The 19,678-nt window shown below is 35.3% G+C and overlaps 1 protein-coding gene across 6 annotated transcripts in view; it reads left to right on the forward strand.

Moving 5' to 3' along the window:
* The window catches only part of VPS13B (vacuolar protein sorting 13 homolog B), a 436,854-nt gene that overhangs the window by 191,568 nt on the left and 225,608 nt on the right, over window positions 1-19,678 (forward strand). For 5 of the 6 annotated variants that reach the window (XM_039549957.1, XM_039549959.1, XM_039549955.1 and 2 more), the window contains exons 20-21: window positions 6,988-7,097; window positions 15,598-15,745. In XM_039549957.1, coding sequence (XP_039405891.1) covers window positions 6,988-7,097; window positions 15,598-15,745 — 258 coding nt within the window. The remainder of the gene's footprint in view (window positions 1-6,987; window positions 7,098-15,597; window positions 15,746-19,678) is intronic. The other variant, XM_039549956.1, reaches the window with a different exon arrangement.

Raw genomic sequence — 19,678 nt, forward strand, 5'->3', positions numbered from 1 at the left:
AATGACTGTGTTTTACGAGTGAGACTAAAAATCTTTGTAACATGAAAAAATGGCCACAACAGCCTGTAAAATGGGACTGAGGAGGTCTCAGCCAGGGCAAACAAAAAATTAGGAAAATTGCCACATAGTTGCTTCAGAGCTTCAAACAACTTCTTTCTTTAATGGAATGTAGTCTCCTCATGATCCATAGGAGTAACTGTAAGTGGTACTTGTTCCATACAGAGAGTGGAAAGGAACAGCCTTGACATTGCAACATGTATCTGAATTCATTTGTCAGAGAGCTAAATAAGCTAAAATTCTCAAGCCTTTGTTAGCATTTTGAAAACCTGGTCAGGAATGATCAAGTCTAAGGACTGAGAGTGAGATTGACCATCAGATTTATAATAGGGACTAGTAGATAGTTTTGTAGTGGAACTTCAGGAGGAAAAGACAAAGGGATCAGATTTTGGTAGAAACCTTTGTAAACTGCTAGTTTGTGTTACTGAGTTTGTGAATACCTGCTTTCATAGCACGGTGTCCATTAACAGCCTCTGCTTTGAGTCAGTTTGGGCCACCCTGCAGTGTCTGACTGGAAACAGCTCTCTGGGCAACTCAGATGTTATATTTCTCCATATTCTTTTATGAATAAAACAAACTGTTCTAAACACTTCATATTTTCAAAAGCATTCAAATTTTCTTTACTTGCTGACAGTATGGTTTTGAAGTCCTTATAGTATATCCTTGCTTTCTGTCTGTTTAGTCCTTTCTGTCAGTTGAATTTAGAGTTCCTCACTTTCCTTTTATTTACAGAATAGTAAGTGTGATGGTTAAATATATAAACAGGACCTAAAAGTGAACAGGAGGAAATGATACTTAAATGAGACATTCTTGCAATAAAACCGTAGAATTAAAGAAGAGGCGCTGTGCAGCTCAGCATAGGAACATTGCCATTACATTTTCATAGAGATGATTCAGTAATCATTTAAATTAAGCTGATATTTCTGTATACTACAGCTGCCTACACATTTTCTTTTTTTCTTGATCTTTACTGCATATTAAACTGTTTCCCTGAATCCACATCACCACATTCTCTAAAGGAAATTAAAGTTTTTCTCAAATGATTTTGGAAAACAAAGTAGCCTTTCAGGATAACTTTTTTTTTTTGTTTCAAAAACACGCAGCACACAAGTTAAATATTAATATTCTAGCATTTTTGTGAAAACTTTCATCTCGGCATGTCACAAAGTTTTTAGTCAGTAAGAAAGGCAAAATGCTAAATGGACTTAGTTCCATTCTTAACATCAAGATCATAAGAAATAACTGAAGGTTGTTGTCCATACCTTGATTTGATATGGCTTGCTTCAGATTGTTTTGCAGAAATGTGTCTTCTTGTGCATTGAAAAATGATGCCTTACATACAGCGCTTTGTGTTAACCAGTGTATCCAGGAGTTTTGTGTTTTGCCTCATTATGTTTTATCTTTGAGTATACTTCTATATCATAATTCTATTATTCAGCATTTGTGCACATTTGAGTATATATATAGACAAAGACAGGATATTGTTTTCTTTAAAAGATGATGCCTTATCAGAACATTCAACTGAAATTAGGCCTGTCTGGTTTAGTTATGATTAACACAAGATGGACTTCTACATTTATTTTTTTCTATTAGCTACAGTAGGCACTTAGCTGTGGCACATAATTTTAACATCTGAAGTTTATCTCTGGGTCCTGCTGTGTGATTTAATAATTGCAGTTCTCTGCTTTACTTTCTCTATTTTTGAAATAAAAATAATGATGTTGACCTCTTCGTTTTAAAAGTTGTTTTCTGCTATAAACCTCAGTGGGAGTTAGAAGGTCACAATAGCCATAGAAGTACATTCTTACTGAAAGTTTCTGAATATCAAAAGCTATTTTAATTAAAAAAAATAAAAAATAGTGCTAAAATATCGTGGGGTATGTATTCTTGGGCAAAGAATAACTTGTATGAGGGAACTGTGATATTACACACCAAAGTGCCTTAGTTTATGGGAAAGTGTTAGCCCACTACTTTCGTTTTAGTGAAATATTCTAATATTGGTCTAAGCAACTAAACTAATTGATCTCAGAGTTATTTTAAGCACTTGGTGAATGTAAAACTCTGTGCAAGTACAGTAGACTTGGAGTTTTTTTCTGAGATAAAATTGGGATAATGTTTACATCTGTAGGCATTCAAGTCAACCTTGAGTAGAGACATGCAGACATATACTTCAATAGTTAGGCAAAATGTATTAACTTACTGTAGCAGCTATAATGTAAAAATAATTTTTCACAGTCACGTAAACTTTGATGAGGCTTGAAGTATCTGTTTCAGTTGTCTGACTCAGCAATTCAGGATGAAATGCAGGACAGTGTCTCTTAGATAAGCTGATTATTTTGCAAGCTGATTGTTTTGCAAGACAATCGTATTGACTTTGCCCTTGGTGTTCCAAACTAGACCAAAGTTGTTTGATTATTTTTATGCTGTGTAACTGCAATTTCTAAATCTTCAGCTGTCATTCTTCATTTTGGGATGTTACTGAAAATGGCTGTCGTGCCACAGGATAACTAATTGTTAAAGCTTGTTTGGAATGTGGGTAAGTGAGCCACAGCAGTACTGGCAGTGAGCAGAGTAGTAAAGAGGAGTCTTTTTCCCTTAAGATATTTTCACATTTAGGGATTTACAATGCATCTGCTTTGAGTCAGCTAGCAGAAAGAATTAGTTACCTATATAGTTTTATAAAATAGAACTCTTCACTTAGGTGTCAGATCGGCATTTTTACAGTATGCCTTAGTGAAAATGCCCTTCAAAACAGTAAGAAAAAAAGTAAAAAAAAAAACTTTCTTCTTTCAGGTATCATTTAAAATAAAGAGATACTAAATTAATGTTGCTAACTCAACCTGTTAGCATCTACGTATCATTCATGTGTCCTGAGACATTTAGGAGTCATGAGTGCTCAGTGCTAAAATAATTCATGGTGCAGTTTATATAGCAAGATGATGTAATATTTTTTAAATTAGTTACAAAAAATATACAAAGCTTGTCAGAATTAGGTGTTATTGTGGGTCATTCAATTTGTTTATATTTGTGATCCCTCCATTACAGAAAATGTACATCATCTCAAACTTGAGTTTCCTGTACAGGTTTTTCAGTTCATTTTATAGGGGGATTTCTGAAATGCCTTGCTGAAAGTTTTTACTGGAAATAACATGAAGGTGTGTTTGGATACTGCTTACCCACAGAGCAGAATTTGGAAAAAAATCTGCCAGGGTGGTCCTTTACTGTTGCAAAAATTCATTTTCAGGTGCATAAATCACAAGAATATTTATTGTCTGTTCTTCCTAGTAATTTTTTTCCTCCAAATTGTTAGGAGTGACTCAGTAATGCAGTTTACTCTTTCACAAGGTTTGTGCATCTCCAAAAAGCATTTTTTGCCAAGGGTTGCCGCCTCCCTTCTCCTTCCCAAAGTGCTCATTCACTTCCACATTCCTCTTTCACTGTCCTGCTTCCTTCATCCTTTTCTTGTGTCTCTTTGATATTTGAGGCCCTTTCCTGTTCTTTAGTGATGACTGAGCATTCCTCATCTCCACAACTCTACTGCTGAACTCTTCTGTATTTCATCTATCCTGTCTTTACCTCTAGCCTCTGTTCTTTCCAGCTGTGTCCTCAGGGTGGGTGCCCTCTTCCACCTCACCAGAAGTGTACCACATTCCCTTTTTTCACCACTTGTCTTTTTCCCCCGAGTTTCTATGGAGAGAGCCCCAGGCTAGTGACCCCTCTCCTCCCTGCTTTTCCAGCAGCTTATGCTCAGCACTCCAAGTGGGAGGAGGTGGCAGCAGAGCCAACCCAAGCAGGAGGCCCCAGTTATCTTCTGCAGGCTCCCATCCCTCGGGAAGGAAAGTGCTGTTGTTGCAGCTGTCATCATCCAAGGAGTCTCGTCAGGAAGCTCATCCACAGGATGAGAGTGCCAAGCATTGCTGTGCTCTGCTGCCTTCTGTTCGTCGTCCTCCTCTGCCTGCCTGCAGCCTCCCCATCTTTTGTTCCTTCAGGAGAGAGTGGGAATTAGTGAAGGAAGGAAATTATTTGCCCAAGCTGAGCCTGGCAAATGACACCATGACTCAGGAAATTCTCAAACATTAAAGATTACACGGTGTTGGGTCCATACTTGTTTTTCAAATCTGTTACTAGATAGATGTAATAGATAACTCTGGCCAGAACTGAGAACTGGAAAGGAAACCCTAGTATGCTATGGGACTAAGGTCTGTTTTTTTCTGAAATGTAAATTTAATTAAAAGGAGAAAAGGGGAGGGGAAGAAAAGAAAGTTCTCCACAATCTTAATGAAATCCAGGGAACTCAAGCATTGCATTTTGACGGAAACAGAATAGCAATTAATTTTTTTTTTAGGCATATGAGGAGTCTGCTGCCAGCTTCAAGCTTGATCCTCAAATCAGTGAGAGCTTCTTTAAAAACTGGGGAGGATTCTTATTTCTTGGCATGAAAACAGGAGGCAAATCTGAGAAACTTTTTTTACTAGGTATTGATTTTGAAGAAAGCTGTTACACAGAAAACAACTTTACATAGGTGATTAAACTGCCCTTAAATACGGTGGCTGAGTAGCAAACACAGCAGTAAATTTCAGTAATTTAGTGTGACAGAAGTGGCTTAGGAAGCTGAAGTTACCTGACAGTCAAATTGAAAGACAAATTTTGTAGCTGCTTATCTGAGTACTTCTACTGGGTTTTTTTGTTTGCTTGTTTTTATTTTTTTTTATATCCCAGATACAAGCTATCAAAAGGCAACTGGAAAAATGTTTACTCTTTGTGCGGCCTTACTGAAGAATTTTATGGGATTGTGCTAGTGTTGACTTAATTGAAGGGAAAAGAGAGTTTCAGTTCAAAGCTTGACTTAATTGTATTGAACTTCCTAGTTGTAGCTATTTTTTTTCAGTAATCAAGAAACTATGTTAAGTTATTAGAAAGTTGTGCTACAGTAACACTGTATTTTTCTTTTCAGATGTCTGCTAGAAATGCAGGATTTTCTGTTGACTTTGCCTCTAGGCTGACTTTATGCTGCACTCATTGGGAGGTCTGTCTCCCACTTGTCATATCACATATATATTAAACCTTTCATTAAGTACTGCTGACAACAGGCGGTGTCTCTTCAAGATGCAGGACTCTTTTACTTTGGCATATAAGTATCTTATAAAAGATAATGATTGTAGCATATATTTTATCAATCCTCTGTTGCCTTCTGCTTCCTTTTTCTGGTTTCCTGCACATCCTGCCACAATGGATCTGCTCTTACTTGTGTGTTACCCCTTCATGCTTGACATTGGCTTTTCCTTTAACTGCAGATTTATTTCTAAGGTTTATTACTGACATTTAAAACCTTCAGCTCACATGGACTAGTCTGTGTATAGGAGTTCCTCACAGTGTGTGTTCCAGCTCCAAGCCTGTGCTAGGCAGATGATTTATCTTTGTGTACTTCTTGATGGCCATTTTCCCATTGTGCTTATCAGGCTTTGCTTGTGTCACCCCAGGTTGGTGGGTCCTCTGCCACTTGGAATTCAGCTGGTTTTAAATTTTTTTTATATACAATAAACTCATAACTTACATTTTTAAAATTAATTTCCCATTTATAATTTTTCTGATGTGTCTTTTGAGGCACATGTTTTTACTGTTTTTTGGAAAGTACATTGAATTGTGTGTCAAGCTTTCTGAATGTATTTGAATTTATTATTAAATTCAGATTGCTGCATAATTACATTATATACCATAGAGTAAATGTAGTATATATTGCTTTAGGAACTATGATTCTTGGTATTATAGAACTACTGTAATTCTGTGGAATTTGGTGTTGGGATCTTCCAGTAACCAGGATTTAGTTTTAAATTTATTTTGTTATTTATTTAATTATTTCATTTATTAATTTGTAGTAAAATTGCAAAGCTTATGTGAAAAGATAACTGCCTACTACTACTTGCCTCACTTCTTCAATAGAAGAATTCTTCTGAATTGTACAGCTCTGTGATTATGTTCTGCTGCAATAGATACATTATCATTATTATACACTATTAGAAAAAAAGCCTCACCAATGTATCATCAGATTTTTAATGCAGGTTTAATGGAGATAGTGCTTCATAAATTAGGTTTTAGTGTGCATGGTTTGATGTATATGCTAATGTTTTTGGGTACTGAGATAGTTTTTCTCCTTTTTTGAGCCTTAACATTTTCCATGTAAGTTTTTCTTCACAAATGTAAGGAAACTAGAAGTTTACTTTTAAGAAATAAAGTAGCCCTGTCTTGTCCTAGGTCTTAGAAGGTGAGATTTAAAGAAAATAAGATGTATATAATAAAGCTTAGGAAAATCCTAAGAGCTCACAGTACAGAAGCTGCCAGTGTTGTCAGAGTTAAAAAATTTGCCTTATTCTGCCTAACTCATCCTCTAAAAAATATTCACGACCATTATTACATGAAAAATGTTTGTCCTGAGCTTTGGACAGAGCACTAGTGTAAAGTAGGCTTGCCTTTATTAAAAGAACTCACTGTCCTAGACCATGGGGTTTTTTTAATTGAGGTTGTGGGGAGTCATGCATTATATTCTTCCCTTTCTGTCAAGGGTCTTTTTGACTCATTTTTTGCAGTTTTAATGTTGGCTGAGAATTTGAGGGTTCTGTGTATTCAGTTACACAAGCAATTTTGTGGAAACAAGCATTTTTCTTGACAAAAATTATTAAGCAAAATCAAAATGCAAGTTGCTGCAATTCTTTGATGTGTACATTTCCCTAACACTGGTAGTGCTGGTAAGTTTCTCACTTTGAGTAAGTTATTGACATTTATGCTTTAAGTATTATTGTTTATTATATATGTAAATCCAAGCTAAAAAAAAGTCTGCATTAAAGATGATTTGTGTGCAAGAAAACTGAATATATATAAGGAGATTCTTGAGAAGGTAGTTTACAGTTTTTTTCTCTTTTCTATGGTGTGCAGGTGCTGTTCTCTTGTCCAGTGTACAAGGGTTAGCAATTAATGTTGATCCAGTCCTGTATACTTGGCTCATCTACCAGCCTCAGAAACGAGTTAGTAGACACATTCAGCAGGTATGTATTTTTGAAGGAAAAGAGATGGGGAGAGGGGAAGCTTTCACTTCTATATATCCTGGTAGTGCATTTTTCCAAGTATTTGTTGTTTGTTACCTCTTCTGTGTAGTTTTTTGCACGCACTGTTGATCTTATTTTGAATTATTTAAAATGTTAAGTTGGCATATTAAAAGTTTAATTTCACAATTTTTTCATTTTTAATTAAAAGAGCAAAGAAAGTGGGTTTGTGTTCACCATTTAGGATCATTATTTTGCAACTAATTTTAACTACTGAGACATCATAAGCCTGTGTCTGAATAGTACATCATATTTTAAATATTGGGATGGTCTATCAAATAATTGCATAACTGGTTATAAAGTCAGCATTCTTATTAAACCCCATTTTAATAGGAGATGAACCATACAGTTCATAACTTGACAGAAGTGAACACTGTAGCAGATTCTGTATCATGTCAAAATACATATTTGCATATGAAGTGCTTGAAAAAGAAGAAGCTAAGGCTGTGGGTCTGTGTGGTGCAATGGTTTCTTTGACATATTCTTAACCCTAATTTTCATGCCACATACTCCTGACCTGAAAAGAACAATGGTTTTGCCTTAAACTAGACTTACTTATAACTGTTATTTGGCAGAATTTCCTGGAACTTAAATTTGCTATAACTGATCAGACTGGTGGTTTATGTCATGTGATGTTCTGTCTCACAAGTGGTCATTTATTAAGTGATAAATGTAAAAATCTTTCGATATTTGTCTCATAACTATAGAATACTGTGCATGTCAGAGAAGTTTTCATTCTGGGCCCCTGAAAAGGGAGGATAAACATGACTTGTAAACATTTGTTTCTTTTGTGTAAATGACCTTGCTGGGTAGTAGTTGTCAAACATTAATTTGAGTCCCATTAAGCTCATTCTGCACCAGCATCTGAAAAACTTCACTGTGATAGTGAAGTTTTATTATTGTTTTAATAAATTTACTCTGCTTTAAATGTATTGAGTTATTCTTCATTCCTGCATCATAACTGGAGCAGCACAACATTTCCTGGTATATCTCTTCTGCAAAACAAACCATTTTTCTACTTCTTACTGTTACGTAGCCTTCCAAAATGTAATCGATCCTGCTTATCCTGCTTATTTCAAATGTTTGTATAAAAGTGTCTTTAACATCACTGTATTTAATCAGCTGTTAGTTGATGCTTTCTCTTTTGATACTGGGTGACTAGATGGGTTAAGTGACTGCATTAGGAAACTTGTTTGTCCCAGGTTTTCATCATCAGTGGAAACATTTTTAGCCAGATTTTGTTTAAGTATTTATTTTGTAACTTGTGTCATTACCTTATACAGTCTTCTAAATTTTTTCATGATTAAAATTACTGTATCACAATTTTAATGTTATTAGCATTTAGAATGTCTTAGAAATTTGAAATTATTTTAAATATGAGTTTATAAACCCAACTGTCAATGTCATACTATTTTCATCATTAACATAACTGTGGTAATGGACGGCATGTAATAATATGAATTAAAGTGTCTGTAGCAGTCATGAAGAAACTTTATTTGAAAAGAAAACTATACCTGTATTAAATTAGCCTTAACCACAGATTTTTTCTTTATGTAATGCTATAATTATCCTAGAATAAGGACTCTAGTCAAAGTTAGGCCTTGTGCATTATTTTTTGGAAAAACTCAGCTTGTTACCACAGTCTAATTAATATAACCAAACAAAAATGCTCTATAAAGCCTTCCTAATTTTTGAACATTTAACAGAATAGCCAAAAGATATGATGCTTTCAAGCAAAAGTTATGGTCAAAATGTTATTGATTGGTAAAGTTCTTTTCTTCCTCTATTTTAACTGTCAGTCTTATACAATTGCAACAGAAAAAAAAGAAAATACTTTCTTTAGAAGTTCTTTGTATGATTCAGAGATCTTAAGATATTTTAAGTTTTAATGTCTACTTAATACAATGGTTTTGCTCTGTCATTTTGAGTAAGACAAAGTTGTGACTTCTACCTGAGAACACAGAGTTAGAAAACCTTTCAGTATATTTGGCTCTTGTGTATACATTTAACTCATAATGTTAGTACTTGATACAATAAGTTAAATGAAAATATTAATTTATTTCAGGGTACAACTATAGTCATGTAAACTTCTGATTGCATAAAAGACAGGGCTGGGATTGTCTGGCTCCCCACAGGAAGGGGACACCTTTACATATGAACTTCTTCATATTTGCCTTTTAACTATTGTTCTGGGATTTTAGGTTTAGGTTTATAATGCCAATTTGGTGGTACATGTATTTTTTATCTACTGAAATCCTCACCGTGTCTGTTATAACTGGTTTTATCTGAAAGCATGAAAAGTTAGAAATACGGAACATAACAAGCTGCAGTTTTACAAAACTCATAACATTTCAATGTCTTTTTCATAAAGCCATGCTATGTCTTCTTTAAGATTAATATGATGAAGCCACTGAGAAATGTAATTCTCTTTGGCCTCACTGAGATTTTATTCAGTTGGAACAGAACAATGACTGACTGCTGTGCTGGGATGTGGGGGTACATGCAGCCCAGTGAGGATCACCTTTCTTCATTTATTACTGTTGTCCTACTGCTAGCCAAAGCTCTGTTGGCATCTTGCTGCCTAGCAGCTAATAACTGCAGAACTGGTGCAATAACTGAGGCCAGTATATTCATGTTCATTTTTAAGAATACTTTAGTCTGTACGGATGGTTTTTGTAAAATGAGCTGTAAGTGTAGCGACACTCAGTGTGGGAGCAGTTTGTGCACCAGTTGCTTATCTGCTTAAACCCCTTGCGTTTTTTGAGTCTGAGTGCCCTGTTGAAAAGGTAAATTCTTTATAAATGCCCTATGAAAGGTTAATTTGAACAGAATTTGACAAAGATACCACTACAGAGTGACTTCTTGTACTCACGCTGTTTATAGCTTGTTAACAATGCCTCCCAAATAAAAAGCAAAATAAAGCCAATTTTAAAGGCCTTGTTTCCAGTAATTTAATATTTTATTTTGACATTTTTGGAAGATTTTCTTCAGGTGAGTCTTGTGGAAGCAAGGCCTTGTTTCTAGTAATTTTTAGCTATTCTTTAATATTTTATTATGACTATTTTTTAAGAATTTTTCAACTGTGGCTTTAATTTTGTAAACCAATGCTGTTTTTCATATATGTGCTCTCTTGTAAAAGCCCATACTTAGCTTTACAAGATAAAACTTGGAAGTTTCTTTTCCTTGAAAAGGAGCCTTAGCTATACTTTGATATGGGACAGTCAGTATGTGTGATACTTTTTGCAATAAATTTATCAATGATTGCGTGCCATCTTTCTCAAATGCACATTACTGTAAAGCCTTTGTAACTTGTCAATACTTTTCTTACAGTATTGATTTCTGTGAGGTAAGATGCGTAATTTTAGGGAAAGACTGAATTACCAGAAATATGCTCACATAGATGTGTAATATAAATCTGTATTGCTCATATTTTTGTCAGGTTTTTTTGGCTGTTCCATACATGTGCATGTGTTACTACATAGTTTAAGGAGCATTTCAGTAACAGAATAGATCTAAACCCAAGAGGTCAGGTTGAACTATTAGTCATATATACTAAGTCACTCATTCCAGATTCATCATGCTTTAAAAACACTGGAATGTAATACACCTACCTGATTTCAGAATCCAGATTTCTCCCTCTTCTCATGAACATCTGCACTTTGGAAGACTGTATCCCGATTCAAACCCAAGAATTTTTTGTCAGCTGTGTAGGTAGATTAAAAAGTCAGTCATTAACAATTCAATTTAATATTTTTTTTCTTCAACTCTGCTTTTTCTCTGCTCATTTTCTTTTTTCTCTACCATTATCTTAGGAATTTTACTATGTTATAAAATCCTTTCACAGCTTTATGGAAAGTTCATTGTGAACTGAAGGTAATATCAGTCTTGATGTGTGTACTTCAGGTGGTACTTCATCCACAAGTCTGCACCAGAGATCTCCCTGGAATTTTTGACTAAGATGAAGTAATTTTATCATCTTGACTTGATCAGTAGACTCTTGTAGAACAAGTCGAGCCTTTAAATTGTTCAGTCTAAGAATGACTTTTGGAATATTGCACATCCTTGATGCTTTAAGAGCCAAATGCTTCTGATAATGAATGGCAATGAATGAATGACACAATGTAAGAGGAAGTTTCATTACCCAAACTTAGTATTTTTCCATGTTGCAGCAAAGTCGGCTGTTGAGGGCAGAGCTGTGCTGCCTCGTTTTTCTCTTTTACCTTGATAAATAGCTGGAAAGGCTTTGATAAAACAAGCGTGTTTCTACAGTAAACATAATTATCCTCTTGGTGTGCAGAGACTTCTCAAATTGTAATAGATTTTGATTTCTGGTATTGCTTGCAGGTCAGAAGCACCGTGTTTATCCCTATCAGGTTCCGTCACCTCTTACCCCATGGAAAGCATTTAAGTTTCTGAAGGATACAGAAATGAAGTTGCTGCTTGCTTAAAGAACTAAAGCTACATGAAACTCAAACCTTGTATCTTCTGCTTTCAGAGGCCCCTTGAAACTGGTGATGGAATGCTTTCATCAGTTGGTGAAAATGAGGGGTTTCTTGGCTGACATCAGTCCATCGCGTAGGTTTGGAAACATTACAGCTAATCAGTGATCAGTCTTTTATCTCAGCAGAACACTTTCCCAATACCTGAAATGCATACCTGGAGCAGTCATAGAATTTCATCTGAATTAGCAAGTTCACCTGCCAGGAAAGAAGGTGGTTTTGTGAACCCCAGGGGTTAAGCAAGCCTAGTCTTTTTATTTAGCAATTAACTTTAATTAATGCAATTTTATTCATTCATTTCATTTTAATTGGGAACTAGGCCTAATGCCTTGCTTTGTTTGAACTCTCTGAAAAAATTTAGGTGTATTAGTAATCTTAGAAATCAAAACACTTAGATGTAACTTGGTAGTCAAGCAGTGATTGCAATTTCATGTCATTAGAACTTGCTGCAAGGTACACAGGGTGGATCCTCCTGGCAGTCACAGCTCATTCTGGTACAGTTTGGACAGTCCTGTAAGCAAGGGTAAATATTCTTCTCTGAGCTAGATAGTGATTGCATGAAAGTGATCTTAGATGTTCAATAAACACCATATCTTGAGCAGAACTGCTCTCTCTCCCCACTCCAAAGACTTTGTTTATTTTTCTTCCTTGCTGGTTGCAAGCTCCTGCACATGTAAACATTGGGCTGTGTACATGCAGCATCCACCATATGGGATAACTGGGTTTAGTACCATCTCAAAGACAGCAGCCTATGTCTGGGCTGAGGCTTTTGAATTTGACATTTCACAAGCCAGTGATAATATTTAGGTTCCTATCTTGGAATATTCTTTTGCCTTTGGTTTGATATTAGGGAGGTGACTGTATAGGCATCCCTCAAATGAAAGTTACTTGTCTGCTCAGTTGTTCAAGTTTTCTGTAAAACTTATATCTCATGTTCCTAGATCTGCCTGCAGTCTCTTCAGCCTCACACTTGTGGGAAATTATAATTCAGAAATAAAATATTTAATTACAAAAAGTCCCAAGAAAAATAAAATACTAATTCACCTAAGGCAAATTAGTCCTCTTTATAGTATATTTTAGCTTTAGTTAGCTGGCATGTCTCCACATAAATCAGGAAATGCTTTGGCCCATTGTATTTTTGGCAAGTTTTTTTTTAGCTATTATTTTTCCAAGCCTTTCTCTGGTTTTAGATCTTTATCATTTCCAAAGTTGACCACATAGTATGAAGTAAAGAAAAAAAAAGTATCTGTTGATCTATTTGCATGCTTAAGTGTGTGTGTGTTTTGTGTACACATACTTAATATGGTGTGTAATGTCAGATTATTTGTGCCTATAAAAATTAAATTAAGAAAAGGATTGCTTGTCTGTAGTTTTTCAGCCACTGCTTAAAAACCTAATTGTAATAATTACATTTGAAAAGTAGTAAGCTTTCTTATTTTGAATTCCATGCATTTTTATTATTTTAGTATTCTGTATATAATTGCATTGCATTCTTGCAATGATAGAACCGTCAGTATTCTAGAACAGGATCTGATTTTGACTTTGTGTCAACAAAACAGCCTCATATAAATGCTGCTGTAGTTTCAGAACTTTGTTACATGCTTTTTATCTTCTATAACACTACCAATTAGTAACCATAAAGCTTAATCCCAAGTAGGTGTATTTAAGCTTTACTACATACTTTATAGCTGGCTTTTTGGATTCCAAAATTTTGGATTTTTGATGAAATGCTTATGATAACACTAGCCTGCAATGTCTCCTTTCCCATCAGATTCATCTTCTCCTACAGCTGTGGGGCTCTTGTCATCTGCTATTTCCCAAGCCACAATTTCCTAATCAGTTTGTGGCTAAACCCCAAATCTTGATGATCCTTTTCCATATAGTTCAACACTGATCTTTCATCTTCTGGATTCTTTTAACCAGAAATCTTTTGCCAAAAACCTGACAAGATTGTACTGGGCGTCATCAGCAGCAACATCAGGCTTGATTTCAGTGAGCAAAGATAAAACAGCTGTTTTATTGTCCAGATCAGCACTCAATATTCAGTCATAATTTTTTCCAGCTTTATCTGGCTGTGATAGCCTTGATGTTTTTCACTCTTTGACTAGTGGTGTAACTTATTATATTTTGCTGATCCATTTCTTCAGTGGTTCAGAAATAGGTACAGCTTCTTCAGGCGGTATTTCCATCCTGTTGTCTTTTGTACTGTCCTGTAGTGTCTGCATTCATTCTTCCATAATTCTTGCTTCACTTTGGCAAGTCAGTGTTCTTGCAATGTTACATCCGGAATTGCCAAATCACAGCTCAACAGTTGCTGTCATGGGAAAGCTGCAGATGGCTATGCCTTATGAAAGGTTGTATCAGATAAATTGCAAGATTTTGAAAATAAGTGGTGTAAAATGTCTGATGAAAGTTTACAAAACTTCAAATCCTTTCCCTGTATGCAAGCGGGAAGTATTTCTGTGGTGTAAAGGTTGTCTTTTCAAAGCTGATGGGGATTTTTGTTGGTGTTATAACTAGAGGGTATGCCAAGGTGGCATGTTACTGTATTCCAGAAAAGCTTTTTAGTGCTTTTGGAGACAAAGCTAATGACTGTACATATAGAGGGAGGAGGAGAGATGAGAGTTCTGTTTGTCATTGACATTAGTATTTTTCTATTAACTTTGCATACCACTGTATATATAAATTGATTGTTTTCACTGGAGTAGGATTAAATAGTTGATTGTCTTATTTTAATTTACTTTTATAGTGGAAAATGGTGAAGGCGTTTGGAAGTCATTCCCCTTCAATTAAGTGATTTTTCTGTTTGTTTTGGGGTTTTGTATGTGTGCACATATTGCACACTGCTTGATTCAATGATCTGTTTTCTATTGGAGAAAATTTACAAGCACATTGCCTGCCTCACACGAATTTGTTTCCCACAGAGATTCCTAATGCAATGTGTGAGGTTTCTCATTATGCAGTTATATGGATTACATTTTCACTCCAATATGAACAAAATTAAATTACACAAAAATTAAGATGCGTGTAATCCTAATGTCTGATCTTTAGAAAAAAACTTTGTCATCTTTAAATGATAACCCTCTGCAAAATCAGCGGTAGAAGTATTGGGCTTTTGTCAACTGGGATGCATCTGCAATTTACATAGCAGCTGATGTTACAGCAAAATGTTAAGTGCCAACTGTATAGCAACATGGAAGATCGAATTGTTTTTAATAATTTTGTCTTTTCTAGCTTGCATTAATGAAAGAGTAACAACAAAGCCAATAGACTCTTTTCATTTGTTCCAGAACCCATGTGGATTAATACACATCACTCTTTCCTAATCTTAAAATAAGGATGCAGTCCTTCAAACTTGGTTTTAATGTCTTTAGTTTTGTATAGCAGTTTCCCATTTTGAGCAGTTTCTCATTTATTGATATGCTTGAAAGACAAAACAATTCAAAATCAGTAGCAGTCAGTTAAATCTTATATTTAAAATTTTTAGAAGAAGCACAATAATGTGGAAATATCCATACATCCTATATTTTGAAGTTTATTGAAGGTTAATAAATTCCTTTGGGTCTTCATAACTGGCTAAAATTTTCCAGTTTCCATTAAACATTTAGATAATTATTTTACTTCAGTCATCAGCCAGGTTTATTCATATGATTTTTTGTTGGCTAACAACCATGGTACTCTAAGTTAGTTTTATTTCACTTTTTTGTTTTCATAGAGCTTTTCCTCAGACTAACAGGACTGAAATAAAGAACTACAAGTGCAAGTCTGAATGTAGCATTTCATTTCAATTTGTTTTCAAAATATTTGTGCTCCAATCAGTGTTTCAAGTTGTCTTCTATACATTTCAAAATACGTAGTTTAGAACAGGTTTCTCCTGACAGTGCCATAATTCAATATTAATGTGTTTTGGTTTTTAGTGGTTCATGAGGTGCTTCTTTTTCTAGCAGTCTGTAGGAGCTGTTCCGCTTGGTGCGTCGATAACTCGAAAGAAAGAGGATGAAGCATCAGTTGGAAGTGCACCTTTGGCAAGGCAGCAGTCAAATCAAGCCTCTGAGTATGCCAGCAGTCCTGTCAAAACAAAAACAGTAACAGGTATATCACTTAATTGAAACTATCCATTGTGCATCTGCAACCTTCCTCACTTACATGCCTCCACAACTGAACAGCGTCAGCTGTGCAAGTACTGTGGAAAAACTTCCGGCTTTAGAGAAATTAAAACCTTTAACATTAAAACTAATCAAATGTATAATTTTCAAATACATGTATATTCTCATTTTTGTTTCGGGCTCTCTTTGGGGCCCTTATAGTCTCACATAACACATTCTGTAAAATGAGATAATGGAGATCTGCTTTCAATAGAATATCTGCTATTCGCATTGATATTTAGTCCATAATTTTGTCAGACTTCACACTGTGATTAATCTCTAATTTCAGTCCGTCTGTTTACATTGCTTAAAGTCTGGCATCTGTGGAAGTCAAGACTTGTGCATAAACAGTTAAAGTTCACTGTTTTCAAAATCAGTCACCCATAGAAAGTGCATTTGTTGGCACTTCTGCTTATGGAGTTCAAGAAATTATTTATTTTAGGAGTATTTTCTGGCCACTTAAGAATCTAAAGTGAAACTTCATTATCACTAATCAAGATGATTTTTTTTTTTAATTTCTAGTGTGTTTATTCATATGGTACTGTCGGCAAGTAGTAAAGTAGGTGATCATCCAAAAAAAATTACTATCCAGCTGAGACTTTTAGTGATCCTTCTGAAATACACTGAACAAATTCTCTTTTCCTTTGCATTGATGTTTATTTTCAGATTATCATGAAGCACTTCAAGATGTTGTCTGCTGAAACTAAGATCGCAGTCTTGTTCAATAATTGTCGAGTTAAATGTTATTTTGTGATTAAAAGGGGCTAACTCAGAAAATCTATTTGCTGAATATTAGTGGGTTGTCATGTTGTCACTGGTAGTAAGACAGCAGATTAATGTCGACGACTTCCATTTCATTCATGAATATCCTTCATTTTTACCATTTATCCATTTATTTTTACAATTCATCTATGCATTTACTTTATTCTTGCCTGTGATGAAATGACTGTACCAGGCATATTCTTCTTTTAACAGTATTTGTCATCTGTTCTGCTTTATCAACATCATAAATTATATGATTTGCTTCTTCTTGATGTTAATTCTACTTGTGCCTGCAAAGCACAAAGGTGTAATTCACTAGAAAAACCTCCGTTATTTTGAACATTTGACATTCAAACCCAGCTATTTGCATGAATAGATTCTAGATTTATTTTTTCTTCATTTATTTAACCAGTTTATAAAAAGCAGGCATGTAGTTTGCAGAAATAGCTTTGTACTTGGATTTTGAAAATTAGTGTCCCAGTCTGGTACCTGCTCAGCACAGTAGCCATTTTAGTTCTTTAGTGTTTGTTATTCCTCACTTTGAGTATTATCTTCTCTGATCACACCAGAATATAAAAGAAAATATTATTGTTCAAAATCTAGAAATGCCATGGATGCCAGTTTTTCTTTTTGGGGGCAGGGTTGTGTGTATGAGAAATAATAAAATGAAATTATAAATTTTAAAAAATGTCATAAAAGCAAAAGAGGGGTTTCTGTGCATCTTAACTTCTTTCACCTTTTTAGTTTGAAGTCAATATCAAGATCTGTTTTCAGTTACTGACAACACACATTGCTGCAAAAATGAAAAGTTCATTTGTAGATTTCATTTGTTATCTGCCACTTGCTTTACTCATTCAATTTATCCAATAAGTTTAGCCTAGATGCTGACGATTTTTTGAAATTAAGTAGATATTTGGCTTCTCTATTAATAATTTTGCAGCATAGAGTTTGATACTATAGAAATGAGAGGTGATGATACTAATTCTCTCAAGAGAGAACATTGACTAAGCATTTTCTTTTTTTGGAATTAGAAGCGGTCTTCTAAAGAAGAGATTATTGAATTTGGTTTCATTAATTTTCAACTTAAAATTGTTGAAAAAATGCACTGTTTTTTCAAGTGAATCTATATATACATATCAGAGGGTCTACTGGGTTTATTTTTAAGAGGCAGTGTGCCTGACACTACTGTGTTGAAGGTCAGCCTGTTGTCATGGTTTAACCCCAGCCAGCAAAGCAGCCGCTCGCTCATTCCCCCAGCAATAGGATTGTGGAGAGACTTGGAAGGGTAAAAGCTGGAAAACTCGTGGGTTGAGATAAAGACAGTTTAATCCAGAAAGCAAAAGTCACACACACAAGCAAAGCAAAACAAGGAATTAATTCACTGCTTCCCATGGGCAGGGAGGTTTTCAGGCATCTCCAGGAGGGCAGGGCCCCATCAAGGTGCAGTGGTGACTTGGGAAGACAAACTCCATCACTCCCCTTCCACCTTCTCACAGCTTTACTGAGCATGATGTCATATGGACTGGAACATCCCTTTGGTCAGTTTGGCTCACTTGTCCTGGCTGTGTCTCCTCCCAACCTCCCATAAAAGCCCAGTCCCCTGCCATTGTGTCAGTACAAAAAGCAGAAAAGGCCTTGGCTCTGTGTAAGCCCTGCTCAGCAATAGCAAAAACATCACTATATTGTCAACCTATGTTCAGCACAAATTCAAAACACAGCCCTGTACTAGCCACCGTGAAGAAAATTAGCTCTACCCCAGCCTAAACCCAGCACACCTGTGTTTTAAAATGTTTATGTATTTGTTATACTCTGGAGATAAAATGGCAGGTACAATATAGCAGAAATATTTGATATTTATGTGCAAAAATTATGACTAAAAATACAAAATTAATGTCAAAGAGGAAACGCCTTGTATAGTAATTAAATTAATTGAAGAGATGCTGTCTGCTTCAGTAGACCACACAGATTTCCCTTAATTAAAAAGAGTCATGTAATGCTGCAGGGCCATGCAGGCTTGTTCTGTGTATAGTCCCCTGAAACTTCATGTGATGTTGGAATCTTTTCCTGTAGAGTTTCCTCGTGCCAGGTTTGTAAAAACTGGCTTTGTAGTGGAAGATTCAGGGGACAGTAGAAGCTAACACATATTTTGTGTCTCTGAAATAAAAGATCTCTCATTACAAAGCTACGAGTTACAGAGGTTAGAAAAGGTTGGATGCAAATGTGAAAGGTGAGATCCCGTTCTCAGAGAAGTTTCAGTGGATTCTTTCTTTCAAAATTTGTTTCTTTACAGCTGTATAATGTGTTAGAACATGATGAATGAGTGACCATAGTTTATTAAACTAAAAATAGAGTGCCTGTGATTCTTCTTCTTCTTTCTAATTTTTCTGGCTCACTCACTCCCACCATCTTTCAATTTATTTCCTCTCTGTTAATTTCACCTACTTTCTGTCTGAGTTTTCTTTCATTATTTGTGTCACCTTTTTATAACAGGAATACCACACTGATTATACATCTAGGATGTCTAATGTTACCAACTCTACAAAAGCATTCTAGATAAAGAGGCAGTGATCCTTGTACAACTCGTCTTTATTAATCATCAGGGCTTTAGCTACACATGTTCTAAGTTGTCAGAAAACTGAGATCCTACATTGATAATGTGTACATATGCATGATCTTTGCAGATTGATTTATCTGAAAATCATGCTATTCAGGTTGTGATTTTGAATTAATTCTTTTCAGGTCTAGCATGATCTCAGCAGTCACTCCCTTGAGAACTGCTGGAAACCAACCCTATGTACTAAATTAATGCAGTTTGTAATCACAGCTGTAAAATTATTTAAAACGTTGATCTTGAGTTCAGTTTATTAGTTAATGGTTGCTGACACCTTGCCAAAAATGTAGCATGGGAAAAGAGCAAAACTACTATCTATATGGCATCTGTGAAAATCCAGGGTTACTGTTCTTAAGTCTCGAACTGTGGTTATTTATAAATCTCCTTAACCACAGTGGCTTCACAACCAGAGTAAGATAATGGAATATATTGTTTAAATCTGGTATGATGTGGCTGTGAACAAGTAAGGTGATAAAGAATATTGAAAAAAAAGGTTACTTCTGTTTG

The sequence above is a fragment of the Corvus cornix genome, chromosome 2 (genome assembly GCF_000738735.6).
Source record: "Corvus cornix cornix isolate S_Up_H32 chromosome 2, ASM73873v5, whole genome shotgun sequence".
NCBI lineage: Eukaryota > Metazoa > Chordata > Aves > Passeriformes > Corvidae > Corvus > Corvus cornix.